General features: G+C 39.8%; 1 protein-coding gene across 10 annotated transcripts in view; it reads left to right on the top strand.

Annotated features, from left to right (window-relative positions):
• The window catches only part of RNASEH2B (ribonuclease H2 subunit B), an 87,644-nt gene that overhangs the window by 27,582 nt on the left and 37,968 nt on the right, over positions 1–22,094 (top strand). For all 10 annotated transcript variants that reach the window (XM_073894605.1, XM_025874958.2, XM_073894602.1 and 7 more), the window contains 4 exons: positions 812–888; positions 5,013–5,127; positions 14,968–15,032; positions 21,407–21,512. In XM_073894605.1, coding sequence (XP_073750706.1) covers positions 812–888; positions 5,013–5,127; positions 14,968–15,032; positions 21,407–21,512 — 363 coding nt within the window. The remainder of the gene's footprint in view (positions 1–811; positions 889–5,012; positions 5,128–14,967; positions 15,033–21,406; positions 21,513–22,094) is intronic.

A 22,094-nucleotide genomic window follows, 5' to 3' on the forward strand; every position in this document is an offset into this window, starting at 1 on the left:
GCATATATATATATATATGTATATATATATATATATATATATATATACACACACACAATGGAATACTATTCAGCCATAAAAAAAAGAATGGGATCTGGCCATTTGTGACAACATGAATGGACCCAGAGGGTATAATGCTAAATGAAATAAGTCAGACAGAAAAATAAATACCGTATGATTTCACTCATAAATGGAATTTAAGAAACCAAACAACACAAAAGAGACAAACAAAAAAACACTCATTTTTTTTTTAAGATTTTTTTTTATTTATTTGAGAGAGAGCACAAGTTGGGGATAGGGACACAGAGACTCCCCACTGAGCAGGGAGCCCAACATAGGGCTCAATCCCAGGACCCCCCTGATCGTGACCTGGCAAAGGTAGATGCCTAACCGACTGAGCCACACACGTGCCCCCCCGCAAAAAAAAACCGGCCTCTTAAATACAGAGGGCAAACTGGTGATTGCCAGAGGGAAGGTGGGTTGGGGAGTGGCTGAAATAGATAAAGGAGATTAAAAGTTACAGACTTCCAGTTGTAAAATAAATAAGTCACAGAAATGAAAAGTACAGCATAGAGAATACAGTCAATAAGATTGTAACAATGTTGTTTGGTGACAGATGGTGACTACACTTACTGTAGCACATTCTGCCTTTCGAAAGAGTCATGTAGAATCTTGTGCCTATGTAAGAAGAGCTTCTGAAATTGGAATTTCACATATATTTTTCAAGGAATGGTTTCCACATTGGGATTAAGATGAAATAAGTTGTCTTTCCAAGACATTTAATTCCTTTTGTTCTCTTTTTAATCTGTAGGAGGTCTTCTCCACTTTGCCACACCCATGGACCCTCTATTTCTGCTTCTCCACTACCTCAGGAAGGCTGACAAAGAGGTGAGTTTCCCTGTTTGGGACTTGAACAGTGGGGGAACAGAATAGATCACTTTTTGCTTGATCTTCTCTCTCTCCTTTTAATGACCCAAATGTAGATTCCCCACAATTCAGATGTAATTTAATCTGATTCAGGTTGGTGGAGTCGGTCTGGAACATGTGCTGGGACGGATTAGAGCACTGACACAGACTGAGAACCAGCACTCATCTCTGACAGTTTACCTGTGACTTCTGAGGATGGCCTAGGCCTCCATGCCGCGGGCCTTACTTGTTTGAGAAAAAGCCTAACTATGAAAATTTTATCATTAAGTCCTCATTCGTTTTGAAATACAATACAAATGTTAAGAAACTGAAACTGACCTCGGGCCTTAAGAAAGGAAAGAAGACTTATTTTCTTCTTTCTGTGAGACTATTAAATAGGTAAATTGGGGTGTGCCTAGTAAAAGCTCATTAATGGGGAAGCTGTACTTGAGACTTAAGGAATCCCAGTTAGATGAGATTTACCCTTTCAATATAAAAACAGAGTTCATTAACAGTAATCATTTCAGCCAGAGGTTCTAAAACATTTTGGTTTCAATATACCTTTACACTCCTGAAAATGCTTAAGGATCCCCAAAATCTTTTTGTTCCTGCGGGTTTTATCTATCAATATTTACTACATTAGAAATTAAAACTGAGAAACTTAAAAATAGTTTTGTTAATTTATTTTGAAATAAAAATAATGAGCCCATTACATGTTAACATAAATGACATGTTTTCAATGAAACACACAACAAAATGCAGTGAAGAGCATGGCACTGTTTTCCATTTTTGCAAGTCTTGTTAATGTCTGGCTGAATCGAAGACATCTAGATTCTCATATCTGGTTCTGCATTCAGTCTGTATTGTTTCCGTGGAAGTATATGAAGAATATGCAGCCTCACACAGATATGTAGTCAGAAAAAGGAGGAATAGTATAATAACTCTTTCAGACAATTGCAGATATTCTTCTTTAATACTACTCTAAAAATCAACAAGGGGTAGTGGTTTCTTAAAAGTTCATTGCAATGTGGAATCTGAAACCCTGTCAATGAATTTCCCGTGCTCTGTTTACATGAAAATCCATTGGTCTGTCTTGCATTGAGAATGGATTTTTTTACCCATGTATGACTTTATAATAACATGCATTGGTCATTTGGAAAATATTGTTTCACTGATTTCTGCAGATCTTCCAAATGTTGACACACCTCATTTCTCTCTCTCTCTCTCTCTCTCTTCCTCTCCTTTGTTAATATCACCCCTGACCTCATCAGAAAACTATATATTGGGAAGCTCTCATAGCAGCTGATACAACTTTTCTACAATTCTAATTTTTGCCTGAAAGTTAAAATGGTATCATTGGCTGGCTGCAAGTACTTTCAGTCTTTTCCTTGAAGTCACGGGTTCACTTCTTTTATATTCGGCCAAATACCCAAGTCTGAACAGCCCTAGTCTGTACTGGTTTTTTTCGGTTAAAAATAGGATCCCACAAAAAAGTAGTTATTTCTGCTCTTGACTCAGTGATGCAGGCACTTTTCCTTGCGGGAATCACTGTGCCCGGGTAGCGGCAGAAGGGGCTTTAGCATCACTTTTAGCACACGGAATATTGAAAAGATTTGCACTCAGGGTCAAGGCTTCACTAACAGTAATTGCTTTTACTTCTTGATGAAGGATATCCTTAAGTGACATGGCTTCTGTTTTGTTTTGTGTTTTTTTTAACTGCCCTGCATGGCAGTGAAGAGCGCAGGAGCTACAGGATAGGTTGGTGCCATGGCCATGACTGCTGCTAAGGAGCCTGCAGTTCTACCCACCTGGCCGTGCAGATGTCAGCGCAGTGAAAATGCAGATAGCACCTTAGCATTATTGTGAAAATAGTTTTGAGCTCTGGACCCCCTGAAAGGGTGTTAGAGACTACCAGGCATCTACCAACCACAGTTCGAAAATCTGCAGATTAACAATTTTAAGGAATCAGTGTTATTTAAACTACTTAGAAGAATCGGGGTTTTCGCACGCTGTTTGCTTATAGTTTAAATGTTTATGGGCTCATCTTATTTAGTCCTTAGACCAAATTTCCGTATGGTGGGTACCTCAGTTTAATTTGCTATAAAAACCGAAAGCAGTAAAACAGACTTCAAACTTTAAGTCATACTCTCTCCGGATGCAACTTGCTTCTTTTATTCCCCTCCTTTCCTATATCCTCTGTTAGTGTGGATTGGTGAAGTTTTATCCTTACTTCATTCATGGTGCTCATTATCCGGAAGCTACCATGGAGCCAGCGTATTTAAGGTACATGAGCGGCGAGGCCAGTAAGTCTTCGTCTCTAATGAACAGAGATGGGCAGGTCACCACCAGAAGCAAGGATCTGGTAGTATTCAGTTGAATACTTCAGTTGGCTCCCATTAGTTTTCTAGGATACATTAACAGAGAGAAAGTCACCAACCAGCCTTAGCACCTGTAATGATGCACATTTAAAGCCCCTCCCCCCATGCTGTGGGGTTGTTTCCCTGTGTCCCACTGAGACCATGACTGGTGAATTAACCCTCACCCTGGCCCTCTGGGAGTCCTGAGGGCTGGCTCAGGTCGACAGACACAGAATGAAGCAGAAATCCTGCTCGAAGTGGTGGTTGGCTTTCATTGTAAACCATCTTACTTTTTCTTCTCAAATACTTGAAGTGCCCTATAAAATAACTCATGACATTTAGGTATTTCCTTCCTTGCATTTTACACATGATCTTTTCCTACTGAGTTAAAGAATATCGGTATGCACTTTTGAAAGGTTGACCTGGTCTTCTTTAATCTCAGAAAAATTCTTCTTTCTAGCTATCCCAACTGTTGCTAACTTTATATTCAAAGCAAGTTGCTTATTGCATTTCCTTTTTGGGTATATATGGTAAAGAAAATGAGAATGAAATATTAGTTAATTATGAAATTATTATATCATAACTGTGTGGCAGTCCACCGTATATAATTAGAGTATTGTTTTCAATTGCTAAATATTTAAAATATTTGTTGACCATGATAGAATATAGATTAAGGTAGATACCTAAAGACAGGAAGATTTGGAAAATCTGTGGATTATTCTTACTATCTGAAGGAAAAAGACAGCATTGAAATTGAGGCATTTCTTGCCATTTGTTGACTTAACAGAAAGTATGACGAGCTTTCACACATGCTACTGAATGAATGAGATTTTACCCTTCAAACCAAATAAACCTGCATTTGCAGAAAGAAAACTGATCAGATGGTTTCTTTGTCTTCAAATAGAGTTGTCGCTAAAACAGAAAAGCAGAGTGAGCTAGAAGTGGGACGTGGGCAGAACCATGCATTTTTTATAAAGTCCAGTATCCCCAAGTCAGGGAACTAATCATTTAGACAGACTTCGCCCCTCCATGCTCCTGCACAATTAAGTAAAAATAACCTGATTGAGAAGAAGAATGTTCTGAATTCCTATGTTCTGAATTCTGGCCCATTGGTTTCCAGGCCTTACACACCTCTGTAGATGAGCCTGATTTAGTATGTGTGCAGCTTCCTTGTACTTACCCCTCTGGCCATCTTTTATTTTATCATGGCCTACATTTGGAAGCATTGTCAGACAGCCCTGGCAGGAGCAGATTCATTTTGGTTATTTTCTCCTTGCTGTAGTATTTCTTCCTTCAGCCCTGGGGTAAGGATAGGGAGGGAAGCTGTTTGCTCTGTGTGTGATCTGGGCTTATTCCTGAGTGATGGTCAGGACTCCTGCTCTGTGACCTTAGCTTTATATCCTTTCCCACACACTGAATGGGTTGGACCAGCCCAATGCAATCTCTACCATCTCCACAAGCTTCTATGGCTTCTAGCGCTCTTCCAGAACTCCCTCCACCCCGCCGTAGCTGTACTTTTGATATGGGTGGTACGCTGTTTGGAACTCCAGTGCCTTCAAGAGCTTCCTAGAGGGAGCTGAGAGTCAGTTCTGGAGCCTATCCCAGTGGAGGGGTTCCTTAGGTGAGACAGGTGGCTTTGAACTTAGTTTAAAGATCCAGCTATGAGATGATGTATCTTTTCCTTTTTCATAATGTATGAGTTTGCTGACTGGAGTGCTTGCATTCTGACTGAATGAAGTCTTCTTTCAGGGAAAGTTCCAGCCCCTAGAGCAAGTTGTGGTGGATGACATGTTTCCAAATTGCATTTTGTTGCTGAAACTTCCTGATCTTGAGAAGTTACTTCGACATGTGACAGAGGAAAAAGGTAGAGTATGTGGCCTTTTGAATCAGGCTTATGTCTGCTGGAAAGGCTGGGCACCTGCCCCACTTGAGTGGAAGGCTTGTTCTATGCCAGTCGGAAGGGAAGCTGTCATTCAGACTTGCTTCCACTCATCAATGCTAGTCCTCTATTGCATTGGACTGTTCAGTCTTGGAAATTCTAACCAGTTCACACGGTGGCCTATCTCCCACAGGGCCAGGGATCATGAGGCTTGGGCTTTGGTCTCAGTTCTTCTTTGAACTAAGTATGTGACTTCAGTTAAGTTCCTCGACTGCTTTCTGCCTCAGATTTCTCCTTGTAAGATTACATAAAGCCTTTGCCTTCTTTTGAATCAAGAAGTGTTTATTGAGTGCCGCTAAGAAGCATATGTTGAGCACTAGAGTTAAACTAATTACAAATAAGACATTATCCTTTCCCTCACTAAGCTTGGAGTCTATAGGGGACAAATGCAAATAGGGCAATGACAGCAGAAAGTAACGGAAGTGAACTCCTGGTTTTCTGGGGATGCCCAGGACACGTTCATAACCTCGCAGGTGGGGAGCGCAGCTGGTTGGCTCTGGGGTCGCTCTCCTGGGTGAAATGACCTCTAAGTGGAGCCCTGAAGGACAAGTCAGAGTAGCAGCATAACAGAGGCGTGGACATATGGGAAAGTTCGTCATGTGTAGGAAGCTCTAAGGAGTTCAGGTTAGCCAGAGTATCGGATGTCAGGGATGCATTTAGGTTGGTAAGGAAGGAAAGGGTGGGAATGCAGGGCAAGGGTTCAGATGATGAAGGGCCCGATGTGCGTCTGACTTTGTCTAATGGTAGTGGAGTGTCAGCAGAGTTTGAGCAGGAGAGCGCTATAAAGTGAAAAACCTGTTGGAGAACCTAAGGCCGGGTCCACGGAGGCTGCTGCAGTGGTCTAGGCAGGAATGATGGTAGCCTGAGCTTAGCACCTGGAACTAGCAGAAAGTAGCCCCAAGAGGTAGAACCAGGCTCGTTCGGGGTTGGGGGTGGTAGTCAAGAAGAAGGGGGAGTCAAGGATGACTGTTGAGTTGTGCCCTGACCCGCAGTGGGGGCGGCCTCCTGGAGACACAGGTGGGAAGAGCAGGCTGGGGGTACTTAAGAGAGGAGCAGTAGATACTATTCATTTGAATTCTGAGAGAAGGAAGTGAGGCAGTGTGTATAAGTATGTCTTGTTAAGTTAGAAACACTATACAAACTTAGCATCTGTGTCTCCAAAGTCATCCAGGTAGTTTCAGGGTTAATATGGACATGGAGTGTGGGAACCAAAACAACAGGCTGATGAGCTGTGGTTGTTCATGGTCGGTTTGGCAACCGTGACAGTTCTGAGCCCAAGAAAGTGGTAGTTCCAAGAAGTGTAAGCTTACAGTGGGAAAGGGGAGAACCTCACTGATTGCATTTTACATTTATAGGTTCAACTAAATTCACCCTAGGCCAGGCTTAGAGCTCCATTTTGGATATGGAATGTGGCACCAAGGTTTTATCAAAACCGTCCCATTAAAGGCATTCCCTGATGCTGAGCTTGGAGGAGATAACAGTCTTTTTGTGGGTGAACAAATGAAGTAGCTCATAGCCATTTCTGAAAGCTTAAATAATGAGGAATAAGTACAAGTCATTTTAATTTTGCCAAGTTAATGTAAATTGAAAATGCAATGAATTCATTATCCCAAATGCTTACATGAGCTGTATAAAGAACAGTTATCTTAAACCCAAACCCAGAAACCCAGATTGAGAAATGGTGTTAATGAATCGGCATTTGTTAGCTTTCAGCCTGCGGTTCAAAGCAAGAACTTCCCTCCCTCTCATTCCTTCCTTCTTTCACACGGAACCCCTGATCATTGATTAAATCATTACCTGAACTCGTGTCCTAATCTCTGTCACTCCTCAACATGGCTTAACAGTTGGAAGTTCTGCTGAAATAGAAAGTGCATGGCCTGTGCTTATCTTGTTTGACCAGCTCTAAATAAACTTCAAAATACTATGAATTTCCCTTTGGATCTTCATGGGAAAAGATGTCTATCTCAGTATGCAGTCCTTGTATACAGAACTGACATAAAGAAAATATTTCACATATTTGTGCTCTGGGTTAAGGGGTAAGGCAAGTAATGTGAGATTGTTTATGTGCATTTTGAGAAAGAGGCCTTTTTGAGGGTGAAGCATACTTAAGAGATAGAAGAGATCCTACTATTTCTTTTTTTTTCTTGTTTTTAAAATTTTTGGTTTTGTTTTTAAACCTTTCATTATTTTAAGATTTACAGAGTGTCATTTATTAGGGGAAGAATTTAATTATGAAGAAACTGTCAAGACTTTTAGAGAAAATTGCATACATCTTTTACTATATGAAATTTAATCTGAATTATCACTTTATGTTTTGCCTTACTATCATTAAAAAAGAAAGAAAGAAAAATTTGAGGCTAAGGGTGTTTAGAAACCTGGAATGAATATAGGCTGATAATATATCTACTTTGAAAATTAAAGTACATGGGCCGGTAAAACAATTATTTTATTAAGAAAATTAAAGATACAAAAAATTCAGATAAAAAACTGCAAATATTATTGTACTCGACCCAATAATCAACAAAGGTTTATATTTCATTATATTTGCTTCATATCTTTTTTGGGAAAGAATTTCTTTAAGAACAGTCTGGTAATCTGATCTCAGGATCTGATGGCATACAAGGAAAATTAAGAGTATATTTGCCATATAGTTTTGAAGAAATCAGATTTTCAGCATCCTTGCTCTGTAAGATGAAGAGTTTGAAGGGTTGAGAGTATCCCCCATACATTATAATTAGTACTTTGCAAAATTGTTCTAGATCATAAAATAAAGCTTTTATTTTCTCAGCTTTATGGTGTTGAGATTATTGAATGACAGGGATGTGAACATTATTTAAATACTGCAGCTAATAGTCTCTGGTATCTACCATAAAGAGATGCTTCTGGAATTAAATGATGTAATACAAGTAAATCAATGACCAAAGAGTACTGGATATATAGTAAATGCTCAGTAAATGTTAGTACTATTAAGGCTTCTGAATTAGAAATTATTAATTCTTTGTTGATGTGTAAGTACTGGGCACACCCGTACACATCTGTTTGTTGGTCCATTGCTAAATATATATTGAAGTGGTTTAAGTAGAATGGGGATAATCAGGTAATAATAAAAATATCTACTATCTAATGAGAAAGTATGTATCATCTGTATTGTACATATGTTATTGTATCCTTACAGTAATTCCCTCTCATTATTGTTACAACCTGCATTTTTACAAATGAGGAGACCGAGGCTCAAAGAGCTGAAGTTACTGGACTAGCATCACAGAAGTAGAAGTGGGGAACCAGAATTGGAACCTGTGTCTGACAGCCACTCTTTCCTCTCCTTCTTGCAACTGTGTAACACTTCCAGAAGACTCCGGTAGAATTGTTAGGTGGTATCTCATGCAAAGATAGAAACTTATTTTTAAAAAAAACTTGTATATCCCATCTTCATAATTTCCCTTTGTGAGGCAAAAAGAGAGAGTCAGGAAAGAAGACAGAGAACTACGATAGCGTAAAGAGAAGACAAGTTTCTCATCCCAGCAGTGAGCTTTCTGTTCTCAGGCACCCATTCCCCTCTTTTAGCGATTGCCTTGGGTCCCAGCTGCCTATTCGAATTTAGCTTACTGTCCATTTATAAGTTACTGTTTGGTTCTGCTCCGTATTTTATTGCTAGGATTTTCAAAATAAACAAAGAGGACTGCTAAGGAGTGGTCAGGTGGTATCCATGAGAGGGAGCAAAGATAAAGGAGAGAGCTGATTGTCTTTAACACCCATTCTCTCCGTAGGCACTCTACAGATAGAGCAAACCCTGAAATACTCAGATTCCCCAGCCAGCTGTTTTGATATTAAACTCCAGATGCTGTCTCAAAAGTCTGTGGCACTAAAGATCTGGTTAAGCCTGCTAGGTTTCTAAGAACCTCCCCCTACCCCCCTCGTCCCTGCCGAGTAAACCCAGCCACAGTTGTTTGTATCCCAAATGACGATGACCGTGACCTTAGTTAGCACTGCCTGCTTTATTAGTGAAGGAAATGATGTGTCTCTGTTTGCTAGCTCTGGGGCTCAGTACGTTTCTTGCCAAAGAAGCTCACATTCGGTGGAGGGATGACAGGGGAAAGGCCTAATAAAGGGCTGTGAACTTCATCTTGAGTCTAACACTGTTTCATATTGCAAGCCAAAGCTGCACTAGGCTGGCCGGTGTGATTAACAGGAAGAGCCAGGAAAACTTACCTGATTAAAATACCCCAAGTACAGTTGCCAAGTTTCTCTCCCCAGGAGGCAGGAAAAAAAAAGAGACCATATGAGTTTCTGGTATGGAAAACATTGAGAAAGTAGATGTGAAAATGTGCTCTAGGCAGTTTGTTCAATAATACATCAGGGAAATTCAGGATTGTGAGCCGATTACCCAATTGCTGAACATGTTATTTAATTGTGGACTCACTTTTATTCCATCTTTATTTTGTAAACCCAATCTTTCCAGATGTTTGAGACCAGTTTTATAGGCACCAGACACATTAAGGAAAGAAACCTTTCCAGCATATGTACATATTATCTAACTCACCAACTCTTGCAAATACTAAATTTAAGACACAAACAAACATGTTATGGTATTTTTCATAATTTTGGGTAATCTGCGGCCTTCATGAATATTTTGAACCCCCTTACTTATCAAAATTTGTAAATTTCAAAATTAAGCAGTAGCTTATGCACTTGGTCCTTTTGTAGCATTCTGGGATATCCAAGTTGGATATTTCTTAGTTATCATCTTGTCCAGGGAGTATTCAATTAGAAATAAATTGATAATTAAAAACTTCCTAGAAAAAAACCTCCAGGCCCAATTAGCGTCACTGATGAATTCTGCCATACTTTAAGAAATAAATAATACTCAAATAATGATACTTATTCAAATCCTTTCAGAAATTAGATGAGGAAGGAAAATTTCCCAACTAATTTTGTGAAGCCAGAATTATCCCAATACCAAAGTCAAAATTATTTTAAAAAGAAAACCAGGCCAATATCCCTTATGATCATTGACTGAAAAATTCCTAATAAAATATTAGCAAATCAAATATATAAAAAGGATAACATATTATAACCAAGTGGGATTTATCTCAGGAATGCAAAGTTGTTTGAACGTTAGAAAATCAATCTGCATAATTCACCATATTTACACATGACCAAAGGAAAACTGTATGACCATCCCAATAGATGCAGAAAAATCATTTGACAAAATTCAGTCATAATATAAATTCTCAGCAAATTAGAATAGAAGGGAGCTTCCTGGAAAAGGGTGTCTATGACAAACCTAAGCTAACATCATACTTCACTGTAAAAGACTGAACAGTTTTCCCCTATGACTGGGTATAAGATAAGCATGTCTGCTTTGACCACTTCTATTCACCATTGTAGTGGGAGTCCTAACAGTTTCAATAAAACAAGAAGAAGATAAATGGTATACAGATTGGAAAGTAAATAGTAAAACTATCTCTATTCATAAACAATATGGACATGTATGTAGAAAGCCCAAATGAATCTACAAAAAAAATTACTATAACTAATAAACAGGATACAAAGTTAATTTATAAAAAATGAATTATATTTCTGTATACTAGCAGTGAACAGACAATGGAATAAAAACATATCCAGAATATCATCAAAGATCGTGAAGTTCTAGAAATAAATATAACACAGTATGTGCAAGACCAGTACACTGGATTTTACAAAACATTGCTGAGAAATTAAAGAATTAAATAAATAGAGAGATATACCATGTTCATGAATTTAAAGATTCAATATTGTTAAGATGTCCGTTCTCTCCAAATTGATCTATAGATTTAATGTAATGTCTATCAGACTTTTTTGGAGGGAGTGGGGGGAAGAAAATGATGAGCTGATTCTAGAATTAATATGAATTTGCAAAAGACCTGCAATAACCAGAACAATTTTGAAAAAGAAGAACAAAATTGGAGAACTTACACAATCCAATTTCAAGACTTACTCTAGAGCTATAATAATCAAGAAAGTGTGGCATTGGTATAAGGATAAATATATAGATAAGGGAACAGAATAGAGAATCCAGAAGTGGACCCACACTTATATAGTCAATTGAATTTTTTCCATAGTGTCAAGATAATTCAGTGGGAGAAAAGATAGTCTTTTCAACAAATGATCTGGAAAAATTGGATATTCATATGAAAAACAATGTTAACCCTCACCTAACAGTCATGCAGAAAAATTAACTCAAAATTGATCACTAATTTACATGCAGAAATGAAAACTACTAAACTTCTAAAAGAAAACGTAAGAGAAAACTTTTGTGACCTTGGGGATAGGCAAGGATTTCTTAGGACATAAAATCCACTAGCCATAAAAAAAAATTATAAATGTAACCATAAATTACATTTCATCAAAATTAGTATCTTCGGTTTTTTGAAAGACAGCATTAAGAAAAAAGAAAAGATAAACCACGGTTGGAAGAAAATGTTTACATGGTCTATCTGATAAAAGATATGTATCTCAAATATATAAAGAGTTTTCTTAACACAGTAATAAGATGATATACATACAGGCCAGTAAAAAAAAAATCGGCACAAAGTTTGAACAGACACTTAGCAAAAGATTTATAAATAGCCCATAGGCACACAAAAACAGGTTCAATATCATTAGTCACCAGGGAAATGTAAATTAAAACCACAAGGAAATATCATTAGTATTCACTAGAGTGGCTTGAAATAAAAAGGAAAAACAATAAGTTGAGGAACTACCAGAACTCACCTACCTGGCTGGTGGAAGCATAAAATAGTATAACCACTTGACAGTTTCTTATGACTCAGTAATTCTACTCCTAGGGATTTACCCAAGACTTACGAAAACACATCTCCATGCAAAGACTAGTGCAAGAATGTTCAGAGCAGCTTTTTTGTTTAGGGTGATAGTTACATGACCGTATGTATATGTTTGTTCAAACTCCTCAAATTGTACACTTAAAATGGGTATATTAACCATAGGAACATTATTCCTAAAGAAAGGTGATTTTTTTTTTTTAATGGAAGTAGTTACTGATCCATGAGAAGCTAAGCCTCCTCATTTCTGACATGGCATTTTTTTGTTTGTTTGTTCATTTTGTTTTGTTTTTTCCTCCCCCACGGCCCCCACCAGGTAACGCTGGAATCCAGTGATAGAATGTGGGAAGCAAGGCAGGAGGAAGTGATGGCTTTCAGATCCGAGCCTGGTTGAACAGGAGGATGGTTTGGGAGGAAGATGAACAGTCTGTCTTTAGGCACAGAGCCTCAGCTCAGGGCTTTGGGCTTCCTGGTTGGGTTTATTTGGTCTTCTTGAAACAAAATGAACTCACCCCCAGAGAAAGGTACACCTGGCCTCAGAGCCGGACAAAGCAGAGCCTGAAAAGAATCAGAGGAAAAGTCACCAGAGACCTAAAAGAACCAAGAGGAAAAGTTTTTGTAGAATCATGGAGGAGAGGTTTTTCCCACAAAGAACAGGGTCAAAAGTACTGAGAAGGGTGAAGTCCTAATTGATCTTGATAAAATGAACATCAGATCCGCAGCTCTGAAGTCAGCCTAGTAGGAGTCTGGTACCCTGCTTAATGGCTCAGTGACTTTGGACGATGTGGTTCACTTCACTCTAACCCAGTCATTTAAGGTGGGGACAAACAGTGGTTTTCACCTGAGATTCATGCTGAACATCAGTGAGAAATGTATATAAAGAACGTACACAGGCTCGAAGATACATTAGTTTCTGATGCTATTATCATTAGCAAGTTGTCATTTAATCTTTTTTTTAAGTAATATGAAGTATTTGTTATGTGCCAGGTGCTGTGCTTTCGGCTTTGTGTGGATCATCTTGTGTAACAGGTGACACCGTGCACTGGGTGTGTCGGAGCCCCGGCAGTATGTATGGCTCAGAGCCTGTGGTCTCCACTTCTTCTGACAGAGCATTGGCAAGAGGATTGGGAAGGGTCTGCAAGGGAGTCAGGGAGTGCGAGAGAGGAAGGAAACTGTGGCAGGTTGTAGAACGTTCTTTCAAGAAGTGTGGACATAAGAGGCAAGAGAGAAGTGAGTAACAGAGTCTAGGTGGGATTTCTTAGGAGAGACCTCTACACTGAGCTTCTTTGGAGATTTATCTCAGGCAATGAACAGAGCTTCTTTAGAAGTTTTAACCCACACAGCGGAGTACATTTATTGAGTGATTGCTATGTGCTCTTAGAATTCCCCTTATTTTTGTACATGGGTGGGACACTCTCTCCAGGGAAGTTGAGTTTAGTTTCACCTGCCTTGTTTCCACAGCAGGCTGTTTGCCCAGGTTTGCCCCTGGCTCCCGCATAGCAGACGTCGCCCCTTGGAGTTCTCAAACTCTGACAACGCCATTTGCAACAGTCTCTCCTTCATTATTTCAGTGACACATCCTGAGGAGATGGGTGCAGAAGCCCAGTCCGCACTCCATCATGCCTCCTATTGCCCACAGTTTTGACAACTGCAGGCCGGAACGGGGAGGACACATGCAGGCGCTAAGGCCAGCCCTTCTCCCATATAAACCATTTCGTGGAACGCAAGCCGATGTAACAGACTGCAGAAAATGATCCCTGAATAAGCATTTCCATTTCCCACAACAATTATGGAGGAAAGAGAAAATGTCATTCTACCCGGGTAGCAAAGTCACATGGGGGGAGTTTGCATCTGGCCCTAAGATTTCCAGGGGTCCCAAAGATCACTCCTGCATGAGGCAGGAGGCTGGGAGCTGCAAGCCTCTGCCTCTGCCGATTGCACAGAAAGCAAGAAACTCCGCGAATGAAGTGTTACCAAGGAAATAACGCCTCGTGTCACAGTATGTAAAGCTAGGTGGACTGTGAGGGGAGGAAGTATAACTTAGAAGAGGTGAGAGTTTTATCCCCATTAAGGGCCAGGTCAAGCCTATTGTAAATCCAAATTCCCCTGAAATATAGTTACGATTATACTGGTAATGCGTTCAAAGATAGGCGTATCTTTTCTTCTTTCTCGCTAATCCCACCAGGACAGTACCAAGTAGTTAACAAGGTTTTTTCCCTCAATGCCTGCAGTGCACTTCATACGCATCTGTGTTTAGTTTCAGTTTCCTTTCTTGGGATTTCCATTCTTATTTTAGAAAAGAAGTGTCTCACTGAAAACACTGAGCTAAGCTTCAGATTATTTCAAAAAAAAATGAAGGTTGCTTGGCGTGTTAATTTGCTGAGTTTTAAAAATCACAGATTTTCTACAGATTTGTTTGTGTACTTTTTTCCAGTTTTATTAAGAAGTAATTAATACACTTTCCATATTTTAATCACTTTCCATAGTTTGGCTACAGTGGACATTGCTGTTGTAAACATTAGGGTGCACGTGCCCCTTCAGATCACTACATTGTCTAGGTTTAAGGTGTACGGCATGATGGTTTGACTCACAGGTATTATGAAATGATCACCACAATAAGTTTAGTTAACATCTGTCATCTCATGTAGATGTAATAAAAAGAAAAGAAAAAAAATTTCTCCTTGGGATGATAACTATTGGTAAAATTTGATGATTTCCTTAAATTCCCATTCATTTAATGTTTGGACGAAACCTGAGGCACCCAAGTTCGGTTTGGGGATTTTTTTTTTTAACCTCTCAAGTATGCTCTCAGGCTTATAAATTGAGTTTTTCAAGAATATAAACTGTTATGAAACATTAATTGTTGATATTTTATATGTATATATACATATCTTATGAATTTATTTTTTGTTTAATGCACTCTTCTTTTTTCTCTTTAATCCAGAAATAGACAAAAAGAAATATTACAAGTACAGTAAGGAGAAGACAATAAAGTGGCTGGAAATAAAGGTATAGTACATCTCCAATATCTTATGGCAGAAAAAGTTTTCATGCTCCTTTTAAAAATTGTTTAAAGAAGGTGGTAAGTCTGAATCCAAAGACCATCTTGTATATCCAGCTAAAGGAGAAAAACTGTGTAAAGATATCCAAATATGAAAAGAAATCTTTTACTTTTCATCCTCTGTAACTCATGTATCTCTGGAGTTAGCTTGATGTTTTCCTTTGACCTGCATCCCCATTGCCTGTGATCCTCACCACTGGACAAAAGAAGTTCTCACTACTTGGTGATGTAGATTTGAGTCTTCCACGCCAGGTAATATCAGGTGGGATGCACGTTTGCTGCTGTCAGTCCTGCTGTTGTCTCAGAGGTTGACGTTGGTCACACAGCAAGGCAGGGGGCTGAGGCAGACAGGATTCAGGCTTAGAGGAAGTGTGTCTCACTCTCAGCCTCTGGTTGCCTGAGGGATCTTAGTGATCCTAAAATCCTAGAACAATATAAGGTCTAGGGCAGTATTTTCCAAATTGATTTAGTAGGTCAAAACCAGTATTTCTCTTGGAATGGAATGGAATGGGATTGGGATTGGGATTGGGATGGGATGGGATGGGATGGGATATATTAAAATATAGCAGAGAGTAAGGACAAATATTAAGTATGATTCTTTGAAACATATATTTATATATGTGTTTAAGTATTGGGTTGCTATATATTTCTTACTGTGGGCATAGTAGAAACAAAGAAACCACTTTGAAAGCCACTGGTCTAAGAAGATTGTATACTTACACACTGATTAAGAATCTCACCAGACTGGGTCTATTGGTAACAAAGTTTTCCAAGGTCGGTGGATACCAGTATAGTACTGATTCCTAAGATTCTCCTCTATCTTGTATGTAAAAACGTGCTTGTCATATCATGTTACGGGGCACACAGGGAACCGAGAAACATGGAAATGAACCTTGCAGAGTTAGGCCCCTACTATACAAAATAGTGGAAGGATTTTAAGAGTGCCCCTGTGGTTCACCCTTCATTTGCCTTAGTAGTAGGTGAAGAATCAGGGTAAGTGCTGAGAAGTATCTTGGCATTTAGTTTTTGTCCTTAGCAAATGATAATGACACGAATAGCAAAGTGACGTTTATATTTATTGATTGTGTCTCTTTTCTTAAATTCCTAGGAAGTGGGAAATTTTTTTATTAACATAACATACATTAGTATTATTTGTTTCAGGGGTACAGGTCTGTGATTCATCAGTCTTACACAATTCACAGCAGTCACCATAGCACATACCCTCCCCAATGTCCATCACCCAGCCACCCCATCCCTCCCACCCCCCATCCACTCCAGCAACCCTCAGTTTGTTTCCTGAGATTAAGTCTCTTATGGTTTGTCTCCCTCTCTGGTTTCATCTTGTTTCATTTTTCCCTCCCTTCCCTTATGATCTTCTGTCTTGTTTCTCAAATTCCTTATATCAGTGAGATCAGATGGTAATTGTCTTTCTCTGATTGACTTATTTCACTTAGCATAATACCCTCTAGTTCCATCCGTGTCATTGCAAATGGCAAGATTTCATTTTTTTTTTGATGGCTGCATAATATTCCATTGTATATATATAGACCACATCTTTATCCATTCATCTATTGATGGACATATAGGCTCTTTCCATAGTTTGGCTACAGTGGACATTGCAGTTGTAAACATTAGGGTGCACGTGCCCCTTCAGATCACTACATTTGTATCTTTGGGGTAAATACCCAGTAGTGCAATTGCTAGGTCTCAGGGTAGCTCTATTTTCAACTTTTTGAGGAACCTCCACACTGTTTTCCAGAGTGGCTGCACCAACTTGCTTTCCCAACAACAGTGTAGGAGGGTTCCCCTTTCTCCGCATCCTCGCCAACACCTGTCGTTTCCTGACTTCTTCATTTTAGCCATTCTGACTGGTAAGAGGTGGTATCTCATTGAGGTTTTAGTGATGTTGAGCACTTTTCATGTGTCTGTTGGCCATTTGGATGTCTTCTTTGCAGAAATGTCTGTTCATGTCTTCTGCCCATTTCTTGATTGGATTATTTGTTCTTTGGGTGTTGAGTTTGGTAAGTTCTTTATAGATTTTGGATACTAGCCCTTTATCTGATATGTCATTTGCAAATCTCTTCTCCCATTAAGTCAGTTGTCTTTTGGTTTTGTTGACTGTTTTCCTTTGCTGTGCAAAAACTTTTTATCTTTATTATTTCTCTTCTCCTGCTGGGTTTAGGCTTGCTTTGCTCTTCTTTCTCCAGCTCCTTTAGATGTAGGGTTAGGTTGTATATTTGAGACTTTTCTTGTTTCTTGAGAAAGGCTTGTATTGCTATATACTTTCCTCTTAGAACCATCTTTGCTGCATCCCAAAGATTTTGAACAATTGTGTTTTCATTTTCATTTGTTTCCATGAATTTTTTTAATTCTTCAATTTCCTGGTTCATCCATTCATTCTTTAAAAGGATGCTCTTTAACCTCCATGTATTTGAGTTCTTTCCAACTTTCCTCTTGTGATTGAGTTCTAGTTTCAAAGCATTGTGGTCTGAAAATATGCAGGGAATGATCCCAGTCTTTTGGTACCAGTTGAGACCTGAGTTGTGACCCAGGATGTGATCTATTCTGGAGAATGTTCCATGGGCACTAGAGAGGAATGTGTATTCCGTTGCTTTGAGTTGGAATGTTCTGAATATATCTGTGAAGTCCATCTGGTCCAGTGTGTCTTTTAAAGCCTTTATTTCCTTGTTGATCTTTTGCTTGGATGATCTGTCCATTTCAGCAAGGGGGGTGTTAAAGTCCCCCACTATTATTGTATTGTTGTCAATGTGTTTCTTTGCTTTTGTTATTAATTGGCTTATATAAGTGGCTGCTCCCATGTTAGGAACATAGATACTTAAAATTGTTAGATCTTCTTGTTGGATAGACCAATTTAAGTATGATGTAGTGTCCTTCCTCATCTCTTATTATAGTCTTTGGTTTAAAATCTAATTTGTCTGATATAAGGATTGCCACTCCAGCTTTCTTTCAATGTCCATTAACATGGTAAATGGTTTTCCACCCCCTCACTTTCAATCTGGAGGTGTCTTTGGGTCTAAAATGAGTCTCTTGCAGATGGCATATCAATGGGTCTTGTTTTTTTTTTTTTTTATCCAAACTGATACCCTGTGTCTTTTGATTGGGGCATTTAGCCCATTTACATTCAGGGTAACTGTTGAAAGATATGAATTTAGTGCCGTTGTTTTGCCTGTAAGGTGACTGTGACTGTCTATTGTCTGTGTTCCTTTCTGGTCTATGTTACTTTTAGGCTCTCTCTTTGCTTAGAGGACCCCTTTCAATATTTCTTGTAGGGCTGGTTTGGTGTTCGCAAATTCTTTTACTTTTGTTTGTCCTGGAAGCTTTTTCTCTCTCCTATTTTCAGTGACAGCCTAGCTGGATATAGTATTCTTGGCTGCATATTTTTCTCATTTAGTGCTCTGAATATATCATGCCAATCCTTTCTGGCCGGCCAGGTCTCTGTGGATAGGTCTGCTGCCAATCTAATGTTTCTACCATTGTAGGTTACAGACCTCTTGTCCCGAGCTGCTTTCAGGATTTTCTCTTTGTCTCTGAGACTTGTGAGTTTTAACTGTTAGATGTCAGGGTGTTGACCTATTTTTATTGATTTTGAGGGGGGTTCTCTGTGCCTCCTGGATTTTGATGCCTGTTTCCTTCCCCAAATTAGGGAAGTTCTCTACTATAATTTGCTCCAATATACCTTCTGTCCCTCTCTCTCTTTCTTCTTCTTCTGGGATCCCAATTATTCCAATATTGTTTTGTCTTATGGTATCACTTATCTCTCGAATTCTGCCCTCGTGATCCAGTAGTTGTTTCTCTCTCTTTTTCTCAACTTCTTTATTCTCCATCATTTGGTCTTCTATATCACTAATTCTCTCTTCTGCCTCATTTATCCTCAGTTAGAGCCTCCATTTTTGATTGCACCTCATTAATAGCCTTTTTGATTTCAACTTGGTTAGATTTTAGTTCTTTTAATTCTCCGGAAAAGGATTCTCTAGTACCTTCTAGTATCTTTTTTCAAGCCCAGCTAGTATCTTTATAATCATCATTCTGAATTCTAGTTCTGACATCTTACTAATGTCCATATTGACTAGGTCCCTGGCAGTTGGTACTGCCTCTTGTTCTTTTTCTTTGAGGTGAGTTTTTCCGTTTTGTCATTTTGTCCAGAGAAGAACAGATGAATGAGAGAACAAAATGCTCAAAGGGTAACAACGACCCCAGAAAAATATACACTAAACAAATCAGAAGAGACCCGCAACTGGGGGGAAAAGAAAGGAAGAAAAAAAATAATATGATCAGGCTGGTGAATAGAGCCACACACTAGATTTGGGGTGTATTTTGGTCTGTTAGAAGAAACTGCCTCCCAAAATCTTAAAGAAAAACTTATTTATATATACAAAAATAAGGATAAATATGATAAAGAGATGGAATATGACTGTAAAGATGAAAATTATAAAAGATTTTATAAAAGGAATTGATAAGAAGTTGTTTAAAAAAGAATGAAGAAAAATTAAAAAAGGAGAGAATGTGATCAGGTGGGAGACTAGAACAAAGCCATACACTAGATTTGGGGTATATTTTGGTCTGTTAGAAGAAACTGTATCCCAAAATTTTAAAGAGAGAACAACTTATATATAAACAAAAAATAAGGTTAACTACAATGAAGGGATAGAATATGACTCTAAAAATGAAAAATAAAGATTTTTTTAAAAGGGATTGATAAGATGTTGGTTGAAAAAGGGAAAAAGAAAAATTCAAAAAAAAATAGAAAAAGAGAAAAATAAAGAAAATTTAAAAAATTGAAAGACTAAAGCATCTTGGGAAAAAAAAGCCATGAATTCTATGTGCTGTATCCCCCTAGTGCCGGAGTTCTGCCATTCTCATTGATCGGTAAACTTGGTCTTGGCTGGCTGTTCTTGCTGATCTTCTGGGGGAAGGGTCTGTTACCGTGGTTCCCAAATGTCTTTGCCAGAGGCGGAATTGCCCCGCCCTTGCCCGTCAGGGCTAAGCAATCTGCTCGGGTTTGCTCTCGGGAGCTTTTGTTCCCTGCAAGCTTTCCCTACAGCTTTGGAGGACGAGAGTGAAAATGGCGGCCTCCCAATCTCTGCCCCGGAGTTGCCAAGAACTTGGGGACCTGCTCCTCATTGCGGCCCCAGAGAAAAGCAGTCAGTCACTCCCGACGCCCCGGTCTCCAGCCGCACTCCGTGCTCACCTGGCCTGTGACGGAGTGTTTCTATCTCTGGCACCCGACCCCGTGTGGAGTCTCCAAACCCAGCAGATCCCTGCGGTGTGCTCCCGCGCTGCTCCTCCCGGGGGAGGGAGGGGAGTCTCCCCCGATCTGCCGCTTGTTGGGTCCCTGCTGGAGGAGCAGTGGCCCAACTGGGCCGCGGATCACAGTTTATGGCCACCCCGAGCTGAGAGCCCGCGCCTCGGCTCCACCTCGGCAGCTGGCTTCCCTACTCCGACACCTGGGAGCTCTGCTGCACTCAGGCACCCCCGGTCTTTCCGTGACCCCGAGGGTCCTGAGACCACACTGTCCCACGAGGGTTCCACCCCCCGCCTAGCCACTGGAGCGACATCCCTCAGCGGAGCTGACTTCTAAAAGTTCCAATTTTGTGCTCGCGGCTCTATCACTTGCCAGAAGTGGCGTCGGAGGCCCCCTCCCCCGCTGTCTATCCTCCCGAATATCACCTTGGATTCACTTCTCCACACGTCCTACCTTCCAGAAAGTGGTCGCTTTTCTGTTCAGAGAGTTGCTGCTGTTCTTTTCTTCGATCTCCTGTTGAGTTCATAGGTGTTCAGAATGGTTTGATCCCTATCCAGCTGAATTCCTGAGACCAGACGAAATCCAGGTCTCCTACTCCTCCACCATCTTGCTCCTCCAGCATCTAGGAAGTAGGAAATTTCTGATTTATTCTGTTTAGAAAAATGATTGCATATAAACTTTGTGCCAGGTTCTGTTCTAAGGGTTTTACATGAACTCATTTAATCCTCACAGCTGTACTATGCATTAGGTACTACTCATGTCCCCATTAGATAGAGGCACAGAGAGGTTAAGTAAGTAGTCCCTGGTCACAGAACATACCCAAGCAGCCCAACTCCAGAGCCAGTGCTCTCATATTGTATAGGCCTTAAGAAGTCCATGTCATGACATCACCCCAAAATGCTGTGGCCATCTCTTATCATCTGATACCTGGTGAAGACATTTCTAGATCCTCAGATACTTCTTCCTGCATCTTAAATGGATTGAGAAGCATCTGGAAGGTGGTGGATTTCTAACATTAGTTGGAAATACCCTGATGTTCCCTTTTTGGTTACTTCACAGGTTCATCAGACTGTATCAGCCTTAAAAACCAATAACGTAAATGTCGGTGCCCGGGTACAGGCAACTGCATTTTTCTCTGGTGACCAGGTTTCCATTGACAAGGAAGGTAAGTAAATCCTTTTGTCAGAAATCATTTTTGCCTGGAGTAAGTTGCTGATGTATAAATGCCTGTGTTACCATTTTAAAATCTTTTTTTTTTTTAAGGTTTTATTCATTACTTGAGAGAGAGGAGAGAGAGACAGCGAGTGCACGAGTATGGGGCGGGGGGAGGGGGAGAGAGAGAGGGACAAGCAGACTCCCTGCTGAGCGGGGAGCCCACACAGGGCTCAATCCCAGGACCCTGAGGTCAAGACCTGAGCTGTAGGCAGACACTTAACCCAATGAACCACCCAGATGTCCCCAATTTTACAATCTTAGTGTCTCAGAAGCTTCGCATTCTTGCCCATGTGTTCTCTTGGATCTTGTGGCACACGTGTGCATTTTATTTCAAATCCAGTAAGATTTCTACCATAGATCATTTCTGTCACTAATTGATACTTAAATCATGCCTTTGACACATATTTATTTTGCACTAATGGTCATAACCAGCCTAACAACTCTGGCTATCATTTATGGAGGGTGTGTTGTGTGTCAAGCCCTTTGCTTGAGTTGCCTGTGGACACACAGTATCTCCACTGACCCTCCCTAT

The sequence above is a fragment of the Callorhinus ursinus genome, unplaced genomic scaffold, assembly GCF_003265705.2.
Source record: "Callorhinus ursinus isolate GAN/ISIS: 27379988/994484 unplaced genomic scaffold, GSC_fseal_2.0 scaffold7, whole genome shotgun sequence".
In the NCBI taxonomy this organism is placed as follows: Eukaryota; Metazoa; Chordata; class Mammalia; order Carnivora; family Otariidae; genus Callorhinus; species Callorhinus ursinus.